This window comes from Chrysemys picta, chromosome 7, assembly GCF_011386835.1.
Source record: "Chrysemys picta bellii isolate R12L10 chromosome 7, ASM1138683v2, whole genome shotgun sequence".
In the NCBI taxonomy this organism is placed as follows: Eukaryota; Metazoa; Chordata; order Testudines; family Emydidae; genus Chrysemys; species Chrysemys picta.
In genome coordinates, this window is record NC_088797.1 from 107,218,201 (window position 1) to 107,232,341 (window position 14,141).

Below are 14,141 nucleotides of genomic sequence, written 5' to 3' on the forward strand. Positions count from 1 at the left end.
CTAGGTGCTCTGTACCCTAAATCCACTGAATACTGAGTTTGTCCCTCTGCTGGCAATGCAAGGTATCAGGGTGTTAAGGAAACTGCAATGCAGTCTCAAAGAGACAGTGAAATTGAAGATTGGGGAGATAGGGAGATTCAACTGAAGAATTGCTTTTTACAGGCCAGGGAGATGAGAGCTTTCTGCTCCAAACATTGGGGGAGGGGGGGAAGGGGGGGAGAAAACATTGGTTTAGGGACATAGGCAGTATCCATCAATAGAACAGAGAATGACCCAGGCTTTGAAAAGTCATTTTATTTAACCACTAAAGTGAAAATGGTCCACCTTTGGGCAGCCAGATGCAGAAACACAGATGGTGATCAGTGCAGTTATTCTAGCTGTTAGGTGAATTAGTGTAGCTGCTGTCTTAAATATGTTATTACTTGACCATACCTTATCATCCTGCTGACTACATGTATCTTTTAGCAAGGTGCTCAGATACTGTAGTGATGGGCATGGGGTCAGAACCTAGATAGATTATTTTTTGGCCATTGGACATAACATTTGTTATGGGTAGAGGGTTTTAGTACAGTCTTTTATGCACAACAGAGATTTATGTAGCCAATTGAAAAAGTAGGATTAGAGCTGTCAAACTTTTATTTACAGAAAGGCTGCAAGATTTTTTTTTTAAATTGCATAAGCAGGTTTTTAAATAAATTGAATCCTCTTAATAATCAAGAAAGACAGCTGCTGACTTAAATGAAAAAAAATTCTGGAAATGAAAAATGAAGTAGTAATATTTGGCCTATACAACACTGCACAAGGCATAAAAGAACAACCCATGGTCCCTGTCCTAAAGATCACGCAATACAGAAAGTTTTCTCTGAGATTATTTAAAAAAATTGTGGGTAACTGTAATTTTGGATTATAGGTTAGTATTTGTGGGTTTTGCAGAAAAGGTGCGTTTTGAAGAGAATTTGATAGAAGAGAGGACAGATGTCTGTCTGGGCCATGTGATCTGAGAATGTGGGAAAAAAACATAGATTTAGGATAAATGCAAGAAAGAGAAAAAAAAGATGTGTAATACCAAGGATTACTCTCCAGTGACTGGAATTGTGACATTTTTAGGAAATCCAATAATAAGAAAAGACCTGAACTGCACTAAAGAAAAATGACCTTTAAGAGCTCTGTTGATTGCTCCAAGACAGTGCTGTATTACAGAAAAGGAAGTCTTTATCTGACCCCAATAAATGACTGTACCATTGCAATGAGCACAACAGCAGCCCTGGAAAAAATAGAGGCTTGCCTACCATGCAGGTTCAAAAGTGATGAAAAGGAGGGAGGGCAAACCAGCCCTTTGTTTTAAATTAAATCTAAAGAGATTTTTGGTTTGGCTGCTTCTTATTTTACTTTTAGGAGGATAACCCGCCCCCACTTGGGTGTGTGCATTAAAGGCACAGCCCTCTCCCTAATAGATTTTGTCTCACTTCCCCCTCTGTAAGCCCCTTCTCTTCCTCCACGTTTGTTCTCTCTGGGTTGGAGAGACAGTGGGTTGCTCTGCTGATACACTTATCCCAGCTCTTATTGTTCACTCTGCTTAGCCCAGCAGCTTCTTCCCTGTTCTCCACACACTCGGGCAGTGCCGAGCAAGGAGCTGGTACTGATAGAGGCAGCCAGATAGGAAACAGTACCTTCTGGTGAGAGCAGGTGAACTACCTCCAGAACCAACAGCAGCCTCTGGAAGCCACCAGTTGGAAAGCAGGAACTGCACCTCTTACACCAATTTGGGAAAAATTCCTGGGCTGAGGGCAGCTTTGTGTTAGATCTCAAGCAACATTTTAGAATACTACAAAATTGCAGGAGTCTCAGTACACTTGCAAAAAATGCAATCCCGAATGTATCATAACAATACAGAACATTTCAATCAGTGGGGACTCCTGTTACTGATGTGAACATACCCAACCTGATAAGTCTAAGTTTGGTTATAAATAGATGCAATCAGTTTATCAAATCATTTATAACAACCTCTGAAGTAAGAGATAAATTATAATAATGTCCTGAATCAATGTTTTCCATTATGCACTTATTAGTCAACCATTTCTTTTTGCTTATACATAAAATTACAAATAAGGAATTAAATGAGAAGACTAAATCTAGATAGACAAAAGGTTGTATGTCATTTATATTTGCTGTCAGCATGAAAAAAACCCTGAAGGGGTTACATTTTTTTTTTTTTTGTTATTCACTTTCTATGTCTTTGGTGCTGATTTTGGCTTAGCTAATCAGGAGAATAGATCAAATGACTCCTTAATTAAATAGGTAGTTTCAGTCTGTTTTCAAGACAAATCTTTTTTGCTTTATTAGAATGTAATGTGTTTGTAGTGTTGATTATGTAAGTTAGAGGATGCTTCTGGGGCCAGTGCTTGTTATATTGTATATTGATACAGAGCTATCGAACTATTATTCTTTGCTTTGTAAACACAAGTCAAAAAGGATAAGTGTTACTTTCCAGATATCACATTGGCATTTCAATTAACTAACATGAGTTTTGGTTGGGCTGATATTAATGTATTTTGCCTTTATCTCAGAATACTCTTCTGCATTTTATCTCAATTTTTTGCTTCCTGTAATTTATTACTAACATGTCTCTGGGTCCTACTAAAACTTCAGTTTGCAATTAGGATATTCAGATCAATCTGTGTAGACTGCTAATAAGGTCCTTCAATTTGATTTTTACTATGGTGTCTGTTTTTTTCCCAGAGGCAACTCTGATGCTTAAGCTGAAAACCAAGAATCTCTTTTCAGTGCTTAAAATAAACAACCCAATCTGTGGTGTATTGTTCTGATAGACTCCTGAAAAAAAATCTCTTTAAAGGCAAATTGAATGATTAATTAATAAGTTTTAAAGGACCCCATTTATTTAAAAGAGAGTGATGTAGTTGTGCAGAATTTTGCCTCAGACCGTTGTGTGCATCAGTATATATTTTACACTAAGTATCTTATAAAAAAGCAAATGTGTGCACAGACTTTATTAGAATATGTCCACTGCTCAGATGTTGTTTCATGCTGAAAAAAACCACAAGGAGTTTGTTGTTCCATTTAGGAAAAAGGGAAGATTGGTAATTGTCATAGTTTCATTTGTTGCTGACATGGACCCCCATTTCATTAAAATATTAATTCCCATGTTGGGATCTCTTTTCAGCAGTAAAAATAACAATTGCAAAAGCATTATTTAGAAATAGATACTACAGGAAGTTTGGTTAGAATATCAAGAATGATGTAGTATTTCAAGTTGTAATATGGTGGAGGGAGCTGTGTTACTTCTTTTGTTAAAAGCACTCAAAATGTTAACCAAACGCCTGCCAAACCACCGTCTCGTTTTAAACAGAAAGCAGTGATGGGCAGTAGCATAGAAAAAGACTGGGACGACTACCCATATACACCTGGCCTTCTGGTGCACCTTGAAATAAATAGTTATCCAGATTGTTGTTGTTTTTCTTTTTGCTCTCTCTCTCTCTCGTATTTATTCCCCCCCCCCCCCCCCCCCCAGCATCTAGCTCAGTGAGGCCCTGATCCTGCTTGGGGCTTCTACACACTACCATTTTACAGATAAATATAATCATATCCCTTCTTCCTCTGTTATCTTTCACCCCTGTTTTCTAAGTACACAATCACTTGCAATAAAAAATAACAACAGTTTTCTGAAGCAGTGACCTAAATTATTAATTAAAAAAATCCCTAAAATCCAGCAAAAGATTGAAACACTCCCAAAATACAATTAATGTTATCTCATTCCCATCCAGTGGGGGAGCTTCTATTCACAAACACTGCTGTCATTCTTGTTGGAATTATGGTCTTCACTTCCATGCCTACCATATCAGATAGGGTTTGTGGATACATAGATTCCAGTGATAGACCCCGTAAAAATGCCAACATGGAGATCTGAAATACCAGCTGATAGTGCCTTTTAAGAATATGTGTTTAGCCTTATAGCAGTATTGGTAAGGATCTGTAGTCCAAATATATTATCTCCTTCTGAGCCAATGGCTCCATTTAACAGATCAGTCATGAAGAAGCCAGCATTAGAAACATACAAATCAAAGACTGTCCCCTTTCCAAAAATCAACCAGCCTTCCTGCTCTTTCAACTGATGTCAGCAAGCTCCTCCCAGCATAGCAGCAATTAGGGATGGGGGCCCTCCAACTCAAAGGGTAAGGATGGGTGGGGAGACCCCTTTGAGACCCCATGGTAATGGGAGTAGGAGTCTATCCTCCCCCACAAACAAGGAAATAAAGTTGCTTGAGGTAGCTTTGGAACACTTTTGCAAAGCATTCTGTCCCTTTCTTCAATTGCCTGTTCTATCCTCTACGTAGCATGATCTATCATGGAGTTATCCACGGCTCAGATGGCTGCAGCTACATTCTGTTGGATTAAGCCTTTGAATAGCAAATCAAGTGTGTGTCTGAAAATTGAGGAGTGACTGACGAGAAGGAGATAACTTACATTTTACTTGGTATTCTCTATTGAAAGGCAAAGGAAATAGAATATAGCAATGCAATTTATCTTTTTGCCAGATCTTTTTAGCCAATGTATTCACACTATAGCAATGGAATCATTTTTAATTTACATGCTAAATAGCCTCTGCCTTCTGAATTGCAGACGTGGCTTGAACTACAAATGTTTTCAATGATCTTAGTTTTGTACGCACCTATGATGAAGCATACTGCATTTTCAGTATATGTTCAAAATTTGGCACTTTTAAAGTGTCATTTGTGCCAACTGTTAAAAATGTAACCATGATTTAAATTTGCTAATGTGCTTGTTTACAGGGGAAACACCTAATTCATCACCTCTTCTTTTTCCTTGTGGATCTCTCAAAAGAGAAGTTCTCCCAACAATACTCAAAGAAAAAGGTGGTTGCAGCCTTTAGAGCTTTATTTTAATTTGTTAATTTATTGTGGAAACCCCCACCCTTCCTCAAAGTAATAGTAAAAGATTAAAGGCTTATTCTTCATTGTGAACCATCCATGGATTTGTGTATATTGGATTTGTACTGTCTGGAGATTATAGGACAGGACTGAGAATCCGGAGATCTCAGTGCTTCTTCCAGCTCTACTATTGAGTCCATCTCTGATATTGGGAAGCTAACTTGATCCTTCTCTTTAGCTCAGTTCCCCATTAGTAAAATGGCAATTACTATATTTATTTTATTCACAGTGATGTTGCAAGGCTTAAATAGTGTTTGTAAAGTGCTTTGACATCCTCAGATTAAAAATGCTCTAGACATGTAAAGAACTGTAATTGCATCTTGTAACACGAACTGCCCAGGAATCTTTTAAAAGAAATATTCCTACATCTTAGGCTTTAAAGTAATATATTTTAATGCAATCAATATTATAGTAGTGTTGTATTGGAATAATGGGAGCTATTAACATTCTGTTTAGTTGCTGGTGTATTTTCTCTCTTTTAATTACAGGAATTTCCCTGGAAAGCCTTACTGTTTATCAAACTGCTCAACATCCCAGTCTCCAAGAATCCTTGAAGAATTATTTCTCACAACAGGTATTTCAGAGTCAATGGTCACCAGAGTAAATGTAAAGCTTTCTGACATATATGTGAAACCTTATGAAAGGTTTTCCCCTCAGTTATCTGTACAAGGTATTATTGTGAGAAGAATCCCTTGCCGATAGCTTTAATCTTTTGAATATAGTGAATCAGTCCTTAAAATTGGGGAAAGTACACAGAAAATTTCAGTAAATACAATGGCACTTAAATACTATGGTAACAGACATTATAGAAAGTCCTAAAATATATAGATAATAATACCTCTATGGGAGAAAAAAAACAACAACAACCTTCTTTGATGGTAGACCTTTCAAATTTTTGCCCAGTTTCCAAGCTATATTTTTTATCAGGATTACTGGAAAAAACTATTTTATAAACAATTACATATTCACCTTGTTCTTTTTGATCTGCTTAATAAAACTGAAATTTTGAAAAAGTCTGGTTTTAGATCATGTCACATCAGAGACAAAATTACTAAGGGTATTTAATGATTTACTTACTTATGGCCACAGATGTAGGATCTCTGTCACCCTGTCTCTGAATGTGTTTGCCACAACTTTATGAATCTGAATCCAGCACTAATTATCAGCTCTCCATGGCTGCTGAGCCATGTTCGGACGCTGATTATTCTATTTGAGAATGTGTTACTGATTCCATTTTAAGTGTAAAAATTTTGGATGATACACCATCCTCACATAGATCGGTTTCTTAAAATCCACACTGAAGCTTCTTTTTGCCATCTAATAAAGGTGATTAGGTTGAGATCAGTGGATAGCAAAATAGATTTGGAGCCACTGATACACACTTTTGTTTTCTCAAGATTAGATTACTGGAATGTTTTTATTTGCAGGAACCTGCATTATAGCTATGATTTAGCGTATTCTGAATGCAGCCTTGCATCCTTACAGAATGCTTGCCTGAGCATGTTATTTGCATTGACTTCCTGTTAAATTACATATTGATTTTGAAGTTCTTCTTACATTCAAAGTCCTGAATGGCTGTGGTCCCACCAGCCTCTCTGTTATGTTGTGCTATCTATCTGTTCCAGCTGGATATTAAAGTCAAAATTATGAAATCATATGGTTTCTACAGGTCATAAATGTGAGTAAGTAGCAGCCAGGACATCTTGTAATTTTATATCCTTGTTATGGAATTCATTACCTGTTGCAATTAGAGATGTTCATTCTTGTCATTCAAGGCTAAGCGAGACAATGTTTATTATAAGCTTCTTGCTCTTAACTTTTGATATTTCTGTTGTAGTTAAATGTGCAGTGCCCTGCATAAATATAAGGTGGTGGTGGTGGGAATCTATCCCAAAGTGTGACTCTCTGCCTCTTAGTGGAGTTCACAACCCTGAGTTAGGCATCCAGGCTCCCTATGCAATACATAGAGAGAGTTAGGTTCCTAATAAGGAATTCACTGAAGCCAGCATGCTGAATGGGGAGTCGCCTAAGCTAGTAAGTAAGAAATGCTGAGGACTGGGGTGTGGCCTAAGCCCCATCCCTCAAAGGGAGTTAGGTGTCTATCTCTGCTCAGGATTCACAGCTGTGAAGTCTTCTCTGGAGTTAGGCACCTAAGCCAAGTCAGCCATTCTGCATGAAAAACAGAGGAGGTGGTAGTCTCCTTATAGCAGTAGCCCAGTGGTCACATCTTCCAGGAGAGTGCCCTACCCACTGGGCTATAGATATTCTGGGGTGGGTCTCTCTCAATCTCTCCTGTTGAAGCTATTCCAGTTTGTTGGGCGTGAGAGAAAATGAGTGACTGGGACAGCTGAGGGTGAACAGGGAGAACATGTAGGGTGGGAGGCATCAAGAATCTGTCCAGAACGGACGTGTGTTTGTGAAGGGAGTTAGGAGAATAGTGTATGGAAGTTTCCTGTTTAACGGGAGTAAGTGAATCTAAAGGGTTCCCCATCTGGGTCATTAATAAAGAAGGAGACATCTTGATCCCCATATTGTTATCAAAGAGCTCACAATCGTCACATGACGGAAAATGGATGGTTAAAAAACAAAACAAAACACTTGAATTTCAATTGGTCCATTGTAGAGTGTAGTCTTGGCAGACTATCAGCATCAGGCCGGGCACCACAGACTGTCCTCAGTAAATCTCGCCTGTTGGCTGACTTCAACACTTCTCTGCTGGCAGCCTGGTGCCAACACAGAGACACTGCTGAAGAGATTGATATGAAAACATGTTGTGATATGCAGCTAGAGTCAAGAGAAACATGTTTCAACCTGCTGTTCCTTCTTTACTTTTATACAGGGTATTCCAGCAAGCATCACATTCTTCAGTCCGTCTGGTGTCAGATTTTGTCTCCAGCACATTCAGAAGTTTTCTGGTGATCTTATTAATCAAATTAAGGTAAAGTATCCAATAAGTATTAAAACATAGGAGGGAGGCATGTGGTCTAGTGGTTAGATCAAAGGATTGGGAATCAGAAGAGGTAAATCCTGTTCCTTACTACCACTCAGTTACTCTGGGACCTTGGATAAGTCATCAGGCTCTTCTGCCTATGTTTACTTGTCTATAAAATACAGATTATAATGTTTACTGGCCATTAGAAATGGCTTTAAGATCATCAGTTGAAAGTGGCTAATTAGTGCAAAGTGTTTCTTTTTAAAAAAAATATCTTAGATTCTTAGTTAAAATGAGTTGTCTACCTCTTTCTTTAGTAAATCCCCTGTTGAAATCTGTGTATTTAAAGGTATTAGAAATGAATAATTCACTAATAGATTTTTAAACTTTGACCTCTTCAGTTTGAAAATTCCATCTACCATGTGACTAAGTGGATGATAATGAATTATTAAGGCTTTTTTGTCTTCTTTTTTTTAAATTAAAAGTGCTACAATCACATTTCCTTTATGCATTTAAGATCATCACACAAATTAAACCAATATGCTGTACAACATAGGTCCCTTCTTAGAATATAAATTGCGTAAAGTTGGTACCTTCAGAAAATAACGGAAATGGTCGCAAGCTGCACCTATTATGGAGAGGGTCTCCGTCATGGGGATAAGGAGAAATGAGGTGCAACTTATTACAAAGATACAGCTACTTCTGTTTGACTCTCTCTAATATGAATTTGAGCTGCCCCTTTGTGGGAATCTATTTTCAAATGAATCATTTCTTCTCATTCCGGATGATAATTGACAAACAAGGACACATACTTTTCTGGCCCACTTTCTGACCTAAGTTGAAAGATACACTTGAGCTGAAGGGAAATTTCTCTTCAGTCCCTCACATTCTCATCTAGTTTTTCCTCTTGTGGCACAAGAAATGTCTTCCTATAGGAGTTTACATTCATACTAGAGATGAGCTGTAAAGTTCAGATCAGGATATGAACTTTTCCAAAATGTACGGGATTTGAATCAGCTCATTATTCAAACAGGACCAGCTATAGAGGTTGGATATGGAGCCATAGTTTACCAAAAATGAGGGCTTTTAGTTATAAAAGGTCTAGTGTAGACCTTTTATAACTAAAGAAATAAATCTGCTTGACCATATTGAAAGACTTTGGCTTTTTATACACATGCCTAAGTCCTGATTTTGGACACCTATAATTTTTATGGTCCAAAAGATAAACTAGTATCTTCGAAGCCCAAAGCTCCAGGCTGAGGACTGTGGTTGACAGCGCCACCCCACAAGCACAAGGGAACTGTCCACTGCAAGGGTAAAGCTCATCTGTATAAGAGACCGAACTTTCTCAGCATCCAGTCCAAGACTGTGGAACAAATCCACAAAAACTAAACACTATCTCAAACATCATCACTTTCTGTTCCAAGGCGCACTGATTTGACCTTTCCCGAACAAGCACCCAGAGCACATTAGCCATAAAAAAGTAAATATAAACATTTTTTTAAAGAAAAATCCTCACCAAAGGGCAGGGGTGAGGGGAAGAGAGAATTACGTGACAAATACCAGTCACATCATGTAAAGCACTTATGGAAGGTGCTCAGATACTATAATAATGAGGATGGTGTAAGAACCTGAAAAGAACAGATAGCATAGTGCATGTAATTTTAAAATATGAAAAGAAGGCCCTGTTATGGGGTGCACTCACCTCTTGTGAGCACCCCCCGTTGGCCAAGTGCATGTGCCTGCACTTTCTCTGTAGTGTGTCTTTAGTGACTCAGCCCTCCAGCTGAAATCACACACATCTCCACACGTTGTCCCTGCTCCAGGATAGAGCAGTGCCCCAGGGTTCCCTCCCTGGTGAAAAAGTCTTCGCTCTCTTAGGACCTTTCTGGCTGTAGCTCTCCAGCTGAGCCACTGCAGTTCAGTTCCCCCAAGGACCTTGTAGATAGCAGCTGTCCGCTGTGTGCCTGCTGCTCTAATTCCCTGGGCCGCTTCCCCATGGCCCTGTGCCGTCTTCACCCTTACCTCAGGGCCTTGTCCTGATGGAGTCTCCACAACCAGCTCAGGGCTCCTTCTCGCTTTCCGCGGCTTCTGGCAGCGCTGCCTCATCCGAGGTCCTGCAGGTCCCTCAGCCAGCCACACACCATCCATGCTCCCACTTCTAGCAAGGAACTGGAACTTTCTCTGGCCCTGCAGCTCTTCTTATGTTGACCTGCTGGGCCCTGATTGGCTGTGTCCCACACAGCCACGCTAGGCAGCTCAGAGGACCCTCTCCACTGCCCTTTCCTGGGGCAGTGTGTGTCAGGGCCACGAGGCCTCCAGCAGGAGGCCTCAGAGGGTCTGATATACCCCGTCACAGGCCCCAACAGATCTCTACTGTTACCACGCTTGCAGTGCAGACTAACAAAATCATACCATGTGAAACTTGACAATGAAAATTAAGTTGTTTGCTTTACTGTTTTTCGTCTTCAGGGAGACAAACATTTGTACACTCTTTCATGGTGTTATGTGGTGGTATTTGCATATAGCAGAGAGTAAGAGGGATAGGAATTCATAATATTTATGTAGGCTAAAAGAATCAGTAGGCTGTATCCAGAAGCAGCTTGTGGGGTGAGTTCAACAGCAGGGAAGTATGCACTGGATCATCATTTTTATGTATCACAGCAGTTGCTGGGAATTACTACAGAGTTTCCAGGGAATATGGAAATAAATCATCCACCAATAAAAAGATGAAATTATGGATTTAAAAAGCAATTGAAGGGGAAACCAGGGTGAAGTAAACAATTCTTTCAACATCTCATGTACTTTATAGTTGTGAATATATCAACATATTTCTTATTGTGGCATGAAGAAGATGAGAGATAAATTAGATCAACTCTAGGTGCTACTGGACTTGGAGTTAGAAACTACAAAATTACTAACAGGGTTTCTGGGCTTTAACTCTAAGGAAGTACAAATACTCTTATATATAATCTTAAACTCTGTGCTCCCTGTTGAGATTTTACATTTTTCTTTGCATTCAGTAAAAATTCTATTAAAGCTGGTGCTGGCAGTTTCTGATCATGTACCTTAGGGACTTGGTGAATGACTGACTTGATGATTCCAGTACAGATAGAGTAACTTGAACTTGCTCAGAAGGGCCACATAACTTTCTCTCTAGCAAAGTTTACAGCATTCTGGAATGTATATACATGGTGAGTTACTCAGCATATAGTAGGATTCTCCTCATGGGAGTGTGTGGGACAAACACAAAGTTTTAAAGGATTCAGAAGCAGCAATCTGTGCACATTGCATCCCTGTATAACTACCCGACATTACTACAATCAGCCTTGTCCTTCTTCCCTCTTATTGACTGATACTGACTTGTTGCATCTTACTGGTAAGCCAAGCACCTGCAACAGGATTGCCTAACACGAATGAGGGTGTTGTAGCCTTTGCAGAGACATTTCTCCTCAGAAGGAGGGTTGTTGTTTTTTTCTGACTTCCCCAATCCATTTCCTCCTTTGGGTAGGATTTGATTTTCTCATGATTATTATAAGCCAAGAATAAGTGCCTGCTTGAATTGGCACTGACAAGGCTGACGCATGTTAGAATCTATCTTCCTTGAGTATGAAAACAATAGGATTTTTAAGGTATTTGGACCAGTGAACTAAGCCATAAGCTTTACTTAGTCATTACAAAGCAGCTAAATTTGATGTATGATTTTAATATAGAAAATCCTCAGCCCCAAACAACTTTTACACTTAAGTATTCAAGTTGGACATGTTCTTTAAGTTTGATTAGAGGCAGGACAGAATGATAGAAGACACTGAGATAACATAGCAAGAGCTGATGCTAACACCACATCTGATTCTATTATATACGAGTATAAATGTTATTTGTCATTTCAGTTTGCTGCTATAGGTCCAACGACAGCTGAAGCAATGGAAGCTGAAGGAATCCCAGTGAGCTGCACCGCAGAGAACCCTTCTCCCCAAGACCTTGCTGCTGGTATCAAAAAAGCCCTTCACCTGTAGAATTGCTGTTTACCTGAGTAGAAGCACCACACATGTTGCTGTAATAGTCCTCCAGAAATTTAAGACAATTCATCAGTGTTTAACAGGGATATTAACATTCATTTGGATTTTTTTTTAAAAAGCCATGCTCTCTGCCTTATCATTCAATCCTTCCTTGACCATCCATCTTCTAATAGCACTGTGTGGTGGGAGTGGAAAAGCTAGATTGACCAGTCAAGATCAAATATATGGCTAATTTTGTTGACCCACTGTAATAATGGTCATTAAGAGAAGACAGTGATTTTCACCATATGTTAGCCAGCAGAAGTCCAAAACATAAAAAGTCAGTAACTAATACCAACCACCATGTTAAAGAAATCAGATTATTAAACAAGTATTTGGGTAGTGTTATATCTGCTATTTTTCACATTCCAGATATACTTTACATTATGGCATAATACCTTTCAAAAATATGGTTCAGAGTGACTTGGAATAAGTGAAATTGTTTCATTCAGTCAGTGGTCAGGTTTGTATTGGACACTTTTGTAGTCTATATTGCCCCTTTCTTGAATACTCAAGAACTGCTACATCTAAAACTTCATGGGTCAAATTCCATCCTCATACGTGCACTCCCATTGGAAATAATGAGAGCTGCACGTCAGTATCTGAAAGCAGAATTTGGCCACATATGTAGCATAAAACAAGTTAGTTTTTTTCCCTTTAATTTCAACCCATGGCTGGTGTATGGATAATTTGGTATGGTAGTTCCTTAAAAGTCAGTTGGTTACAAATTGCGAAAGGCTAGTGTTGGACTTACTTGCACACGCGCGTGCATGCGCACAGACACACACATAGAAAACCACAGTGGGTAGCTGATAGCATATAAAACAGGGTTTTACTCTTTGGCTTCAATGTCATATTGTTTGTGAGCACATTTTGGGGTTTAAAACAGATCATGGTAAATAATTAGAATTACAATAAAAAAATCTGTTGTGAAAGTTGCTTTGCAATTCTGTTCCCTGTTTATCTCAATAAGCATAAATATTTGCTTAGATAATGGTTGTAGAGCATGGTAGTAAAATATTATGAAGTATTTATATAAATATTGCAAAAATTGTAGCAGTCATGGAGCTAAAAGTAGATCAATCTGCGCTAATATATACACTTTTCATGCTGTACCTTTCGACTAGTATGTCCCCAGCTCTAATTCTTTTGGTTTCTGTCCTTCAAAGAAAGGAGGTTTATTTGTAATAAGAAATACTAGTTTATTAGTGTTAATGAAGAAGCATTATAAAGATACTCCTGTGGTTACATAGTTGTCAGTGTTAGATAGGATTTATAGTTTGTTTCTCTGGGGCAGGAGAAAAATAATAATTTAGCACTATGGGTACTTTCAGCTGATGTTAACATACATTCTTTTTCAAAGAAAATTTAAATCAAGATGTGCCCAATTATAATCCTCATGATTAAGATTTAAGTAATTAATCTTTAATGCTGGTAAGGGGCCATGACATCACAGCACGCCACATAAATGTCTCATTTGCTGCAAGTTTCTATTGGTTTAATTCAAAGTGTCTGAACTGAATGAAGTTATTTAAACAAGAAATTCCTTACCCAAAATAGTAGTTAAAAGTCAGATTCCAATTCTGATCTACAGTTCACGCGGGTCAACGGAAGTTGTACACATGTATGTCAGTATGACTCAGCCCAGTAAACATATGAGGGTCCATAGTGGCTCGATTCCTTAGGCTGAGATAGAATTGCAGAAGTGTAACAGCTGTGGGAATTACTTTGTATCAGTTTTTGCGTAAGGCTATTGAAAGCCCTCACAACATGCAATCTTTAATTACTCTTCTCAACAATAGTGGTCAACACTGGTCATCATAAAAATCTATTAAAACTCTCTGGTGTTGCTGTGCTCACTGGATGTAGCTGCAAGACTGTGTATAGACAAGTCCCAAAGGAAAAGTGGAAGAGAATGATTAGAAAACAATTGTTGACCTTCTCTGTCACAATTTTCTTTAGCATGATTGAGTGTACGCTAAGCCCAATTGTATTCAGATTCAACTATGTAATATCATTATGTCGTAGAAAATAGCAGTTCAGCTCGTTCCTTCTTTCCGAAATAAACCTACAGCTGGTTGAGGATTTGGAAATCTGCTTAGGTTCCCTGCACTATACCACTCGGAAAGCTTTAAACTTTCAGCACGTTCATAGTCTGAAATATGTCAGACATCTGAAAGCAAA

The 14,141-nt window shown here is 38.6% G+C and overlaps 1 protein-coding gene across 3 annotated transcripts in view; it reads left to right on the forward strand.

Annotated features, from left to right (window-relative positions):
* Positions 1-12,892, forward strand: part of UROS (uroporphyrinogen III synthase) — a 38,395-nt gene extending 25,503 nt beyond the window's left edge. For all 3 annotated transcript variants that reach the window (XM_005281908.5, XM_008166275.4, XM_024103554.3), the window contains exons 7-10: positions 4,809-4,892; positions 5,456-5,541; positions 7,807-7,905; positions 11,790-12,892. In XM_005281908.5, coding sequence (XP_005281965.2) covers positions 4,809-4,892; positions 5,456-5,541; positions 7,807-7,905; positions 11,790-11,915 — 395 coding nt within the window. In that variant the 3' untranslated portion in view covers positions 11,916-12,892. The remainder of the gene's footprint in view (positions 1-4,808; positions 4,893-5,455; positions 5,542-7,806; positions 7,906-11,789) is intronic.
* Positions 12,893-14,141: the final 1,249 nt, after the last annotated feature.